Genomic DNA, 15,381 nt, shown 5'->3' with positions numbered 1-15,381 from the left:
ACTTCAGCTGCAGGCCTCCCTATTCCCATGCACCAAACACCCTCATATCAGCACCTCTTCACAGCTATGGATTCAACCCCCTTAGCTTTGGTCACTTGTGGGGCATTGTAATGATATTGGACATCTTTATCATCATTACAGGGTGAATTTGGTTTATGCCAGGACTGTGTTGACAGGAAATGGGAGTCAGTGCACTAACCCTGTACTGTTGCAAACTGGTTAGCCATGTGTGTTTAACACGAAACACTTTGTTTGAAGGGGTATGTATATGTTATCTGACATGCATGTAGTATTCATAAATTGTCCAGGACTTTCAGCTTGCAAGATATTCTGAACTGTTAACACATGTTTATGCCTGGTCGTGTCATGTTTTTATCTAGGACTTGTCACAATCTGGTTACCCATTCAACTGAAGTGTTACTATCCAGTGTTCCGCTTGAGTGTGTGGCAGGCGGGCGGTGTGACAGGTTCCTCTCTGGGTCTGCTATGGGGGACCATTAGTGATGGAGAAATGGAATCCCTGGCCTCAGCCCTCTCCTACACACATCCGGGCCCCGAATACCTATTCCTCTGCTTGAGGATAGCTGAGGTGGTCATGATGTGGAGCTGGGAAATCTGTGACCCTAACCAGACGACCATTGGGGTGGGGCACATGACAGTGCCACAACCTGAGCGTTGGGTGACACATGCCAGGCAGTGGAGAAATGGTATCAAATCTGACTGTATGATTTCTATTCATTGTGTATATAAAAAATATGTGTTTATTCAGTATATAGAACATACACATTTGCAACTGTGCATGTATTGACATGCCTCGTGTGCTATGGTTGAAACACACTTATCAGCAGTGGTTGGCTGTACACTGGAGAAAAGAGATGTACTATTCAATTTCCCTACATGAATTTAATCAATAAACGTTTTAAAATAAATATTTGACACAACGACTGCTGTCTTTTGTCAATGATTTGAAGCTTGGCCTTGATTTGTTTTGAACTTCTTGCTTTTTGTGAATAAAACTATGGAGGTATTGTGCCACTTGAATGTGTCTTAAAGCTGTTTTATTGTTGTTGACCACAAGGAAACTACTATACTCAGTTAGATCATTCATTTACTTAGAATATGAGTGGCATGGTAAATGGTGTTTTTCTCAATACATGGAGAGAAGCCAAAGTAAGTAGTAACTCTACCAAGATACTTTCTTTCTGTCCCCATGTATTTTTTTCACAGTGGCCCCCACATATAGAATAATTGTTATAAAAATCCATTCTGAGTTAGTGTTTTGGATATTTTATCCCCAATACTAAAAATAGTAATTTGCTATGAATATAAAACCATACTCTTTTACATTTCCAGCCCCATAATAAACATTATGTACCTCTTTATGAAATTGTCATTGATATAGATAAACTAGTTTGTCATGTCATATGTACAATATTTGAACGAGTATGCATATTAATGCGTAAATGCATATATACTTAAGCATATGTAACCTGTGTCAAATCACATAGCTGTCATTCTCACTTACCATTTCAAACTGTCTTTGTTTCTAAGTTCACTTGTGATCTGAGATCGTGCCTTTTAGTGTCAAGACTACATTAAAGTCGCCATCTTATTTAATGACCTTATAAATATTACTCTTACAACAGTGTGCATTATCCATATTCAATTGACTGGAGCAGGGTATATAGTCCCTTACCATTACAGAAAAAGCTTTAATGTGTCAGGAGAGAAAGGGGCAGCTGTTTAAGTTCAGTACCACATTAATTTATGAAGGCTAAATGGCAACGGTGTCATTATTGAAGCTTGTCCAATAATGAGGTTGACAGAACGCTATGTTTCTTACCCTATGGTGGTGAGTCAGGGGGGAAATGGGTGTACTGATACAAAAAGAATCCATACCAAGACCCACAGATTCCCACATTAACTCCCCCAAATGACCATGGTCAATGCCTTATTTTCAAAGGTTCCAAATAGTTTGGCAACCCAAACAATGTTTGTCATTGGTAAATGAAAAAGGACAAACACCGAGATGAAGTGAAATTCCAAAGAACATGACCCATAAGGACAAGCAGGTGACACACTCCATGGAATGTCTGCTTTTTACACAACGTGCACACACAGACACACAAACACTCAACGCAGGAGAACAACTCTTCCCACAGCATTCAGGCTGATTAACAGTAAGATTGAGGACAGGAGACACACTTTAAAAAGAGTATTCAAATAGAAAATTAAAACAATACAATTGACAGTAATTTTGGACATAACATATACATGAAGAGTACATTACATTAAACTGAAAAAACTATAACATGGATGTAAGTAACTAGCAGGCCAGAGCTCTTGAACGTATCCCCTCTGAATGACCAGAACGGCCAAACGTTTCTACCAGAGGCCACGCCCAGGAACACCAGAGGTCTATACTACAAAGAAGGATTCATGAATTGACCAACTAACTTTGATAAACAACCAGAAATAACTATTGATTTTCTGCTCCATTAAGAAAGCAAATCTTAGATATGTGTTTTTGGTTAAGTTAATTAGACTGTGCCCATTTTATGGTCATCTTTCTATTTTTCGTTTGAGTTATTTCAGAATATTTGTTTGCCAAATTAGCTGCCTAAGTCATATAACTTATTTTGTAGTATACCCCTCTGGTGACAACAGGCCATGAGGCTGAGTTCAAGACCTCTGGCCTGTTACATTACTACAGAATTTAGTTTTTCTCTCCAAAAAGACAAGGATATGAGAAAACTTACATTCTGGTCATAAGTGTTGTTTGATCCCGTTCGTAATATAAGTTCATGTTTGATCCATGTTCAACCAACCCTAACTTAGCATGCAGAATAACTTCTCATCACTCAGTTCTGAGGCTGCAGTCTAACTGTGTGTGGTTGGCTTAATATCCACTATAATCATGCAGCTAGTCAGTACCTATCAGAGCTGACTGGCTCCTGGTGTTAGACCCACTTAACCATCCTCCCAGATCAATACAACACCACAGCTGCTTAGACACGGATTCCCAAACTTTTTTACTTCATGACCCACTAATTGAGGTGTCTTTTGAGTCGCGACCCACCATAAGGGTTGAGCGGTGCAAAAACATACACAGACCAAATTTCCTGCAATTCTATACATCTTGCCATGGAGCTGAAATAAAATGCAATTTTAAAACTAATTTCCTGCAATTCTTCATGGAGCTGAATCAAATATTGCTGTTTTAAAGCCAATCTTTCTGCAATTCTATACATTTTGCCATGGAGCTGAAATAAAATGCCATTTTAAAACTGATTTCCTGCAATTCTTCATGGAGCTGAATCAAATATTGCTGTTTTAAAGCCAATCTTTCTGCAATTCTATACATGTTGCCATGGAGCTGAGAGAAATGTTTTGCAGTTAATGCAAATCTTCTGCATTTCTACACATTTTGACATGGCTAATGCTGTGTTCATATGCTCAAACATTATAACAAAATCAATGGGGGCTTTAATTTTGTTGATTCCAAGTTCTCAAAGACTATAGACTATTATTATAAAATATATAGGTCCCTTGTCTTTTCTACGTACTTTCTATTTGGTTGTAGTTGTTAAAGTTGACACTGAAAGTGTTTTTCCATTCCTGAAAATGTATATATATAAAATATAATTTATAATAATTATGCAATGCACAAAAAATGTAAGCTAACGACCCACCTGGACCCCTGCCCCGACCCACACTTGCTTAGACAACAGACAGAAAGGCAGACCTCGCTCTTTTAACTAGATAATGAGTTTGTTTTTGCAGCCTGGCTGGGCTCAATTCAAATCGAAGGTAGTCAATTCAGGAAGTGATTTGAATTGCAAATTCTTAAATGTAAAAACTTTTGAAATAAATAGCCTCAACTTTTTTTCAGTTTATTGAGAAGTCATTGAAAATAACTGGCCTTTTTTTGATTATTTAATTGGAATTGTAGTTTACCTCCTGAATTGACTGCTCTCAATTCGAATTGAACATCTCTGAATCAAACATCGGTAGACTTGAGTATAACTCAAACTTCAACAACATTCAGTGAATTACGTGAAAGTTAGAATTACTTATTACAAAGACAGAACTGAACAGTCACATGTAGAACTTATAATCTTCACCCTCCACATCACCCCTCCTCTCCCTTTTCGCAGAGATCCCAATTTGTATGTAAACACTCAAAACACAAAATAAAAATACATGAACAATTATAGTTTTTTAAACAAAAAAATACGAGATTTCCATTGAAAAAGGTATGCATTTATAAATATATTGATTTCATCCAAACCTACTCTCAACTCTTTAAAAATAATAATTCTTTGGGTTGATCCTAACCAACAACCTTACCAACTGAGATGGCGAGAAGATATCTGCATAGGTTTGCTCAGGTGCTCCAGATATGACTTTCCATACATAGACAGAGGTCAGAGGACTGTGCCAGTCTCATTCTTAAACACGCCATGACGGTTCGGACGCATCACATTTATCTACACACACTACAAATATGGAGTCACAGATACAGTCACCTCCAAAATGATTGGCACCTTTGATAAAGATGAGCAAAAAACATGTATAAATAATACAAATACCAAGCTATATTGTATGCAAAAAAGGAACATACTAATACAATATTGCTCAAGGAAAGAGATTTTGTTTAACAAGTAAAAAAAAAAAAGTATGTGTCAAAATTATTGGCACCCCTAAAGATTGCATTAGCATTCTACTTGTTTAAGTTAATCTCAGTTAAAGGAACTGTGTTGTGGCCTTCCATGGCTTCCTGTTTCACTGGGGTAGAAAAATGAGGTAACAAACATGTAAAATCCCTTTGTCATCCATCACCACGAGGAAAGGCAAATGGCTGTTGACTTTCATAAATCAGGCAATGGTACAAAAAAACTACTGAAAACTCCACTATACCACTTACCACTATTATGGACACAATGAATACGTTTAAAACCACTGGAACAGTGGTAAACTTGCCTGGTAAGACCCAAGTGTATCTTGTACTACGCACATTGAGGAAGATGGTTCGGGAGGCAACAAAAAAGTCCAAAGGCCACAGTTGGAGAATGACCGAACTTGGTCGCGTCTTGGGGTCACCAAGTCTCCAAATATACAATTAAACGCCACCTCCTTTATTGAGAGCAACCAACAATAGCAAATGCCTGGAGTTTGTTAAATGGCATTGGCACTTGAATAGGAACCGGGTGCTATGGTCGAATGAGATTAAAACAGAGCTCTTTGGCCACGCACACCAGTGGTGGGTTTGGCCTCGAATGAAGGATGCATATGCAGAAAAGAACCTCGTACCTACTGTAAAATGTGGATGAATCTTTCAAGGTTCTGGAATGATCCTGTATGGAGGAATGGTCTCATAAAATATTATAGAAAAAGGATAAGTGCTGTTATCCTCACAAGAGGGTGCACAACGTATTGAAAATAGTGCTAATAATTTCGACACCTATCTTTTTGAGATTTTTTGTTAATTACTTGTTGAAAAATATTTTTTTCCTAAGCAATTGTATTACTACAAAATAATATATTTTTCACATTTATTGAGCATACAATTTTTGTATTATTTATTTTATACTGTATTTTTTGCTCATCTTTATCAAGGGTGCCAATCATTTTGGAGGTGACTGTTTGTCTGGTCTTTATGGAAGCTTGAAAATGAAGTGTCCACTATCATAAACTTTGAACCAATGGGAATGGCAGTAGACCTTCTATATTACTGTGTTACTATAGCTAAAGCACTCTGTAGGCCCTGTCAATAGGTTTTCCTGTGAAACTGGATTGGTGGTACCTGACTGAGTAGGTTACTAAATCAATATCATCTACATTTGTGTTCCAATTAATGGTAATTTGACAATTAACTGTAGCACAATATGGATGCCTTTGACTTGCCAAAGTTAGGCACTGCAGACGTATTGAGAGACCGTTTAGACTTCTCCTTTCTCAAGCTAATGTAAACAGTTCGGAGTATTTGGTCAGCTAGGAGGAATATACATGATGATGGCCATTGTACAGACAATGTTTGAAAATACTTTTTGTACGTCAAACGTATGCAAAACGTGACATTCTAACTGTAGAAAAAGTCCACCTGGATAGAGGCTGCAGCCAACGCCAACGGCCCAGAGATTTATTCAGACGTCAGAGACTAACAAGAGGCCTGTGTAGAAATGTCCATTGACCTGAAACAGTCCTATAATCACTTTAGATAGGCTGGTTTTCATACATTCAGTGCTTGGTAAATGTAACTCTCCCTTGGTCATGCACTGGTTGCTCAGTCAGTATTGAGTATCTGATGTAAACTTATGATTGATATGCATAAAGTGCTATGTTTATGGATTTACTGTGGCTTGATCTATACATTTAGACTTCACTGATATTCAAGGATGGACATTTGGTGTGTTGTGTTAACTCTATTAACCAATGCTATGGCACGACCATAATTGTAAAGTGCATACCAACCGAAAGAAATCCATCTATTGGATTGATTGGGAATAAGGCCTCTGTAAATCCCTGAATATATGAATAAAGCTGAGAACATGTCGGAGTTAGCTGCAACAATGCTGCTTCCCAACCAGAGGCTGGTTCTTATCCTTCAATTAATGTTCCCTTACCCAGATCCCTGTCCCACTGTCCTAATCCCTCCACCCCAACGCCTTGGTGAGTCCCGTATTGAACACCCTCTCCCCAGACACCTTGGCATGTGGCAGGGCACAGGAGCCAGCCCTACTGCATACATACACTCCCAGTCTGGGGCTTTGGAAGTGGGGTAGAGACACTGGGAGGCACTACTGGGGAACCGGCCTCTTTGAAATATATTTAAGCCCAATGGGTGTTTATGGGATGGGAGCCAAGACCTCTGGATGTGTAAACACTCACACACATCACACTGAATGTGGATCTAATGTGGATCTAGCGTTCATCTGTTGATCGTTCAGTGCACTGTGTTTTAGGGACCACCCGCTATAGACGTCTGACTGCCGACATTTTCCACATGTAAAATCGGTGCGCACTCGGTTCTCAAATTACGTTCAGAGGTGCCAAGTACTCTCGGCCAGAAAGCACTACTGGTGTGAGTGAGCCCTAACAGTGTTGCTCACTCCTTCTTTAAGTGCCTTAACTCTCTGTTTCAACATCTTTAAGGTAGGACATGATGGGACAGATAAAGTGCAAAATGACCCTTGAACCTCCTTTAGCCCCCCCCCCCCCCCCCCCCCCCCGTCTGATAGTGTGTTTCACTGCCACTCAGTCTTTGCCTTTATTTCTCTACATCTGCACTCTATTTGAATTATTATTTTTCTCTCTCTCTTGCTTACTCGGGCTAGTCCAGAGGCGCTCAGTTCTTTTTGAAGAAGGAAAAGAGCCGCTTGTCTCCATCGGAGAGGCGATGGGCTCGTCTGGGGACTGGCCGGAGGGGCCCCGGAGACCCAGCGAGGGAGTAGGGGTCACCTCCACTCCTCCTGGTGCTTTTCCATGAGCTGCTGATCAATCATACTGTGCATATCATCCTAAGAGAGAGAAAGACAGAATGAATGAGTGACAGAGAGAGAGGGTGTGATCACAGTAGAGCGATAGGAAGATAAAGGAATGTGAGGGGATGTTAAGAGGACAAGGGTTTTTAGAGAAGAGAAACAGAAGGCAGAAGGAAGGTGTGACAGATTGGCATGGAAGTGGCTGGTTTTGGGTGATCAAATGGATTCAGAATTGGGTAGCTCATTTCTGTTGAGTCAGCAGGCCATAGCATGGAATGGCTCAGCGTGGCATGGAAGAGTCGCACAGGACAGAACCAGGGTGAGATGGCACACCTCACCTCTAATGCAGAAGGGGGGTACCACAGGGGAGAAAGGGTGGTACGGAAGCTGAGAAAGGCCACTAGATCAGAAACCACAAGAGCCACACAGTAAAGAGCCCTGAGGATGCAAACTGCAGCCAGGGAAAGAGAGAGGAAAGAGCTGCTAGTTACGGGTGAGGATGGGAAGGGAAAGTCATACACTGAGTCCTCAATTTAGTTAGCTAGCTACTCGTCCTACTTGCTTAATTGTTTGCAGAATGTTCAATGAAAACCCATGGTTGAAACTCATTGAGGTTTCATTGAGGAGTGTATTAGTTCCTTAGACACTCGTGTAAATTGGCGACTCAGAGTACGTACAGTATTGTACATGTTACACACACACACACACACACACACACATTGGACAGTGGTAAGTTAGAGGAGAGGACAGGATGTGGTGTGGAAAAGATCACCATACACACATTTTCAGTCCGCTAGTATACTCTTATTTAATGAATAAAATACAGTACACATTAAGAATGATAATTACTGTGTGAATGTAATCATTTATACATGTTGTCATTCAGATACATATTCATATCTGTTATTATATATATATAGCTCTGTTTGACAGCCCATTCAATTTGGCAGTCCATTCAGTAACAATGGAAATAAGTTGTTAAACATTATTGTGTTACCCTCGATTATTTTAAATACAGTGTATACACATGTGGCTGAATTGTGTTTTTAAATCTAATCAAATAATAGCTCACACTATGAGTGGCCTAGCGTGCCCCCTCATGCCCCCTGACCTCTGACCCACCTGCCAGGCCTCCAGCTGCTGTGATAGGTTCAGCTTCTGCTGGATGGCGTCCAGGAGCTGGCTGTTCAGAGACATGATATCTATCTTACACTTGGCCAGCTCCATCTCCACCACTTTCTTCCTGTAAGGCAAACAGACACACAGACACACAGCTTAGAGACAGACAACATCTCTCTTTATGACTGGCTTGCTTATTTGGAGATGAATGTAAAAAGACTAATTGTTGTTATATGCTAGTCTATTACATTGGTAGTGATTTTACACAGGAAGCACATTTAATTTGGTTGTGCCCAGATGATGAGTTATGTTGTGTGGTCTTACATAGAAATAGCGTTGTCTCGGTCTTGTATAGCACTTTGGAGCTGTTCACTGGGGTCTCGTGCTTCAGACATGGCCCTCATACGCTCACTCTCCTCCTGTACAGAGCACATCTCCACAGAAAGCATCGCAATCTGCAGGACAGGGGAGGAATGACATAGGCGACCCTTATCAGACACATTGTCAGCCTCATAAATGAGAAATCCCATCGAATGTGTCTCGCTTGAATAACAACGCTGTGCTGAAGTGATCTTGTTGGAGAACAACAGCGATGATAAAGCTCGGTGTGCAGTAGTACCTGATTATGGAGTTGTAGAACCTCTTCTTGGCTGTTCCGTGCTCTATCCTGCTCTGCTTCGTACAGCTCTCTCACTCCTCGCAGCTCTTCCCCAAGCTTTCGAACTTGGTCCTCTAGAGCCTCCTCGTCACTTCGCCGAGAACCCTGCTCACACACAACCACAACAACACACACATAGGTTCATTATATTGTGATTTCCACTCAATTGTAATTCTGATTTGTTTTGAGTGTGTATCGAATAGTTCACACTCTTTATTAGATGCATGGAGGAACTATACACTGAGTGTACAAAACATTAGGAACACCTGCTCTTTCAATGACATAGACTGACCAGGTGAATCCAGGTGAAAGCTATGATCCCTTATTGATACCACCTGTTAAATACACTTCAATCAGTGTAGATGAAGGCGAGGAGACCGGTTAAATAACGATTTTTAAGGCTTGAGACAATTGAGACATGGATTGTGTATGTGTGCCATTCAGAGGGTGCCTTTGAATGGGGGTATGGTAGTAGGTGCCAACCACAACGGTTTGAGTGTGTCAAGAACTGCAACGCTGCTGGGTTTTCACACTCAACAATTTCCTGTGTATATAAAGAATGGTCCACCACCCAAAGGACATCCAGCCAACTTGACACAACTGTGGGACGCATTGGAGTCATGTTGTAGTCCATGCCCGATTAATTGAGGCTCAATATTAGGAAGGTGTTCCTAATGTTTTACACTCAGTGTACATCTGTATAGTATATCTGGTCAGTATTTTTCATATATCTGTGTGAAAGGTCCGTACCGTGGACTCATTGCCGTCTAGCAGGTTCTGTGTGAGTCTGCGTAGCTCCAGTAGACTGGCATGTAGGCTCCCCATGGGAACGTCCTTGGCTGAGGATGTCTCAGAGGACTCGTCCATGGAGGAGTCTGTGGACAGGGCTGAGTCTGTGATGTCGTTGCCTCGCAGGTGGGAGACGAGAGAGCGCACCTGGCAGTAGGCTTCCCACAGCTGGAGACGCAGCTGGAGACAGAGGGAAAGCTGCTTAGCAAAGACCACTGATAATAATAATAATTAGTTGGTGAGTGCTTACATTTCTCCTATGTATAAGTATGTATTAACACACGTGTCAATTGGCCAGGGTCACCATTGTCCAGCATCCCTGAAGCAATTATGGTTACATTTTTTGACATTGTCTGCTTAGGGTTTCAAATGAGCAACCTTTCGGTTACCGGCCCAATGCTCTAACCGCTAGGCTACCTGCCGTCCACATAAAGTGTTTGGCTGCGATGGCCAGGAATCGAATCCAGGCCAATTGTTTGGAAGACAGCTATGCTCACCACTATACCACCATTGCATGATACACTGTAGATCACTTATAGAACAACAAGGATTCTCTGTATGCCACTCTCTCTCATCAACAGTGTTTGTGCATGCATGCGCACCTGTGTGTGTGTTTGCATGTGTGTACCTGCTCCCTCTCCTGTTCCTGCTCCTCTTGCTCCATGCTCTGTTCTATCTCACAGAGTAGGCTGGCAGGGTTTGGGCTGAGGCCTTGGAGACTTCTCTCCTCTGTGACCTCCTCAAAGCGGGCACTCAGATGTCTGTGGGACACCCGTACCTCCTGGAGCTCCAGCTGGCTCTGCCGTAACTGGACATGTACAGCAATACAGCAGTCAACACAGTGGTCAACACAGTGGTCAACACAGTGGTCAACACAGTGGTCAACACAGAGCCCTGATACCATACAGATCAACACAACACACTCAGAAATACTCGTACTGTACAGATATCTATACACCAACATACACACTCACACATTACACAGGAATATTATGACACAGTACAACAGTTCTATCAAAACCCCTAAAGAATGTCAGAGATCGTACCTGTAAGACCTTCTCGTGGTACTGTTTCTCCAGCACTAGTGTCCCTTCCCTCAGGTCCTCAACAGTGTTCTGCAGTAGCTCGTTTTCCTCTAGTACGGCATTAACCTGATCCTCCAGCTCTCTCTTACGCTCCGACAGCATCTTAATCTGACAAAATACATAACCCCAATAGCCAAGTTACACATTGTGCTATGTAACCAAGGACAGATAGGAGAAACTGTTTTGGTAGCTATCTGCACTCAGTGTTAGCCCTCTAGTGTTAACCTGTTTCTTTCATGACTCTGAGGAGAGTTCAAATCTTCCAGAAGATTAAAGTACTCCCCCTGGTCCAAAGAATGTTTGTTGCCTAGCATAGGCGATTAGGAGTAGGCGGTTTCTGCCTCCCTCACATACAGGAATGTCTCTGCGATAAGTTGATATTCCAAATAAACCTGATAACAGTCTATTACTTCATCAGTCTATACTGTACAGTGGACTGAAGGCTAACATTGCACGAACACCGCACATTTCTAGAGATACAAGGCGAGTTTGTGTGTAATATGTTCGGTAGCCAGCTGAGCAGCTTACTCCATTAAACAAACATCAGCTCTTGTTCTTTCTCGTTATCCCCCAGCCATGCTTTGACCTACGTCTGTTGATCTCCTTCACAGCGCAGGAGGCTGACATTGCGTGTACAGCTCAGCTCACTGACTTTGCCATCATGTGGACATCTTTGTAGCTTTATGTTCTCCGTGTGTCCTTCAGACATTTTGGTTGACATTGCTGTGATTTTCTTTGTCTAGCAGGACTGTGACATATTCATCCTTGTCACATTAAGAACACCCGTTGCAATCCTGCGAACACCCAGACATTGCAGTATATCTGAGCTAAATATAGAATGGTATTGTTTTCACCCAATTACAGCGCGGTCTCCGCAGTGGGTTATTCCTCTCCAATAAGACCCACTTTAAAAGAGGAGGCTGAGAGATATTATATACTGTACTGTATGTCATGGTATCATCCTATGACCCTGAGCTAAATGGCTGATATTACACATGACTGATATTACTGTGTATTCCCCTGGTAGGCTACAGTATCTCACGCTCCATAGCAGTACAGTGGAACATGTACACACATGTGACATGCAGCATGCAGACAAACCAATATAACCACTCACTTCCAGCCCTTGCTGCTCCAGTCAAGAGGAAGGATTCAATCACGGTATTAGAGGAGGGGAACAGGGAATAATTGATAGAAAAGGAAAACAGATTTATATATTTGTTCACTTAACTCAACTGTTTGAATTAGTTTCATAGCAAGCACAACTTGAGGTGTGCATATTCTAATATCTCAGGATATTACTTTTTCAAACCCACACAGCATTTTAAAAGAACATTTTAAATAAACAACACTTTTGATAATGACTGGGAATATATTTCATAGGTAATATCTGTCAAGTTGAAATACATTTTAAGGAAGGTATTGATTTTTGAGACGGTTAAAAATGACTCCGCCCATGCCTCACCTCAGCCTGTAGGCTTTCTAGTCTCGCCTCAGCCGGTAGGCTCTCTAGTCTCGTACCTCCTGGAGTAGGCTCTCTAGTCTCGCCTCAGCCGGTAGCATCTCTAGACTCGCCTCAGCCGGTAGCATCTCTAGTCTCGCCTCAGCCGGTAGGCTCTCTAGTCTCGCCTCAGCCAGGTAGGCTCTCTAGTCTCGCCTCAGCCGGTAGCATCTCTAGTCTCGCCTCAGCCGGTAGCATCTCTAGTCTCGCCTCAGCCGGTAGCATCTCTAGTCTCGCCTCAGCCGGTAGACTCTCTATGCTCGCCTCAGCCGGTAGGCTCTCTATGCTCGCCTCAGCCAGGTAGGCTCTCTATGCTCGCCTCAGCCAGGTAGGCTCTCTAGTCTCACCTCAGCCTGTAGGCTCTCTAGTCTCACCTCAGCCTGTAGGCGCTCTAGTCTCACCTCAGCCTGTAGGCTCTAGTCTCACCTCAGCCTGTAGGCTCTAGTCTCACCTCAGCCTGTAGGCTCTCTAGTCTCACCTCAGCCTGTAGGCTCTCTAGTCTCACCTCGGCCTGTAGGCTCTCTAGCCTCGCCTGGTAGGCTCTCTAGTCTCGCCTCGCCTGTAGGCTCTCTAGTCTCGCCTCGGCCGGTAGGCTCTCTAGTCTCGCCTCGGCCGGTAGGCTCTCTAGTCTCGCCTCGGCCGGTAGACCATCTAGTCTCGTCTAGTCTCGCCCGGTAGGCTCTCTAGTCTTGCCTCGGCCGGTAGACTCTCTAGTCTCGCCTCGGCCAGTAGGCTCTCTAGTCTCGCCTCGGCCGGTAGACCATCTAGTCTCGTCTAATCTTGCCCGGTAGGCTCTCTAGTCTTGCCTCGGCCGGTAGACTCTCTAGTCTCGCCTCGGCCGGTAGACCCTCTAGTCTCGTCTCGCCCGGTAGGCCCTCTAGTCTCGCCTCGGCCGGTAGGCCCTCTAGTCTCGCCTCGGCCGGTAGGCCCTCTAGTCTCGCCTCGGCCGGTAGGCCCTCTAGTCTCGCCTCAGCCGGCAGGCCCTCTAGTCTCGCCTTGGCCGGTAGGCCCTCTAGTCTCACCTCAGCCTGTAGGCTCTCTAGTCGTGTCATGTGCTGGTTGGTGGAGACGCTCTTCTCTCTGAAGTCATCCCGTAACGAGTGGACCTGAGTGGACAGCTGCCTCTCCACCTCTGTAGCCTGGAGACGAAACACACCCCAGACACAGGGTGTTAGCACAAAAGACATTAAGAAATAATTGAATAACATTCAACTTTATTCACTCCCTCAGGGGCATTACCAGATTACAAATAAACATCTTCTGCATATAATACAAAGTGCATAAGGGTAGTGTTGTAAAGTCATAATTCAGAACAGTTCAGTATTATGCAGTCTGTTGTTCAGTGTAGAGCAACTCCTGTTGTTTGTTGCTTTGAGTGCGTCTCTCAGCAAGGAGCCTAGTGTTCACCACAGCTCTGGGAACATAACTCATCCCTCCAGCGCTTGATTCAGAGCAGCGTGACATCACTTCTTATGCACAACAATACTGACACACTCACACACAATGAAATGTTCACAACATATTGTCCACACACACTAATGCCCCTTACATACTTCACATTGCGCAATCTATACATTTTTATTTGATTTAACATTTATTTAACTAGGCAAGTCAGTTAAGAACAAATTCTTATTTACAATGACAGCCTACCCCGCCCAAACCCAGACGACACTGGGCCAATTGTGCGCCGCCCTATGGGACTCCCAATCACGGCCAGATGCTACACAGCCTGGATACGAACCAGGGACTGTAGTGATGCCTCTAGACCGCTGCGCCACTCGGGAGCCCATGGTGAGACACGTTCTGAGTGAGTAACCAACATTGTAAATGCTTTGAGTGCTATTTGATTTAACACAATGTTACTTCTGAGTCACCACAGTGTTCCTGGAACTGATACATTCAGCTGCACAGTATAACTGTTCCTGTGAAAGCACAGGTTTGAGTAACTCTTGGCCTTTAGAATCTGGAATGTTCCATTTGAAGCTGGGCCCCTCCTTCTGAGTGCAGCAGAGTGCAGGAGAAGCCCCTTCCCTGGCTGAGATCATTGGACTGTTCTGATCACCCCACTGCCTACCGGCCGAGTGCAGATCGCAGAGTCACACCGACAGAACCTCATTAGCATAAGTGAGGCTGCACTCAGGAAGCCCAGACTCTGATTGTCATCATCTTTGCCATGGTAATGGACGGTGGAATCCGGGATACCACTCACTCACTCCTCTCCAGCCTCTGCACTGAGAAATATAAATGCCATATAACAAAGCAATCATTGATTTAGAGACAAATTCAACTTACTGAGAATATAGAGATATGATAAACTGCCTGTACACACTGTACGATGCGTTTACACAATTCTCTGACTACAGTATTTCACTCCATCATGGAACTTCAGTGTCTAGAATCTAATAGATCTGTGTCCTCATTAGAGATTCTAGAGAACACTCATCCAACAGGTTGATTCCTGTCCACAATCAAAGGTCAGGTGTATACTACCTCTGACAAATAAGAACCAGGTGGAATCAAATCTCTACATGGGTTTACAAAGATAATATCCGTGGCAGGATTTTCAATATGTTTGCCTCTAGGTAGCAGTGTGATGTTTATAGGTTATTTCAGTCAGTGGTTGCAGTGTTGGCCACACTGGTGACTGGTAAGGCCTTGGTGAGTAGTGACTGCATGAGACAGGTGAGAAGAAGGCTACAGCCACTCTCTAATGCCATGTCCGTGTTATCTTTTCTACTACAGTAA

General features: G+C 43.1%; 1 protein-coding gene across 2 annotated transcripts in view; it reads right to left on the bottom strand.

The window, feature by feature from the left end:
- Positions 1-7,457: 7,457 nt before the first annotated feature.
- LOC111957445 (BICD family-like cargo adapter 1) overlaps positions 7,458-15,381 on the bottom strand; it is a 29,912-nt gene continuing 21,988 nt past the window's right edge. The window contains exons 3-11 of one of the 2 annotated variants that reach the window (XM_023978269.2): positions 13,659-13,775; positions 12,253-12,264; positions 11,097-11,243; positions 10,679-10,858; positions 10,012-10,230; positions 9,223-9,366; positions 8,928-9,058; positions 8,607-8,727; positions 7,458-7,520 (exon numbers count right to left, since the gene is read on the bottom strand). In XM_023978269.2, coding sequence (XP_023834037.1) covers positions 7,458-7,520; positions 8,607-8,727; positions 8,928-9,058; positions 9,223-9,366; positions 10,012-10,230; positions 10,679-10,858; positions 11,097-11,243; positions 12,253-12,264; positions 13,659-13,775 — 1,134 coding nt within the window. The remainder of the gene's footprint in view (positions 7,521-8,606; positions 8,728-8,927; positions 9,059-9,222; positions 9,367-10,011; positions 10,231-10,678; positions 10,859-11,096; positions 11,244-12,252; positions 12,265-13,658; positions 13,776-15,381) is intronic. The other variant, XM_023978271.2, reaches the window with a different exon arrangement.

This window comes from Salvelinus sp. IW2-2015, linkage group LG33 (assembly GCF_002910315.2).
Source record: "Salvelinus sp. IW2-2015 linkage group LG33, ASM291031v2, whole genome shotgun sequence".
Taxonomy (NCBI): domain Eukaryota; kingdom Metazoa; phylum Chordata; class Actinopteri; order Salmoniformes; family Salmonidae; genus Salvelinus; species Salvelinus sp. IW2-2015.
The sequence above is the reverse complement of the archived record's forward strand: the minus strand, read 5'-3'. Positions and strand labels throughout refer to the sequence as shown.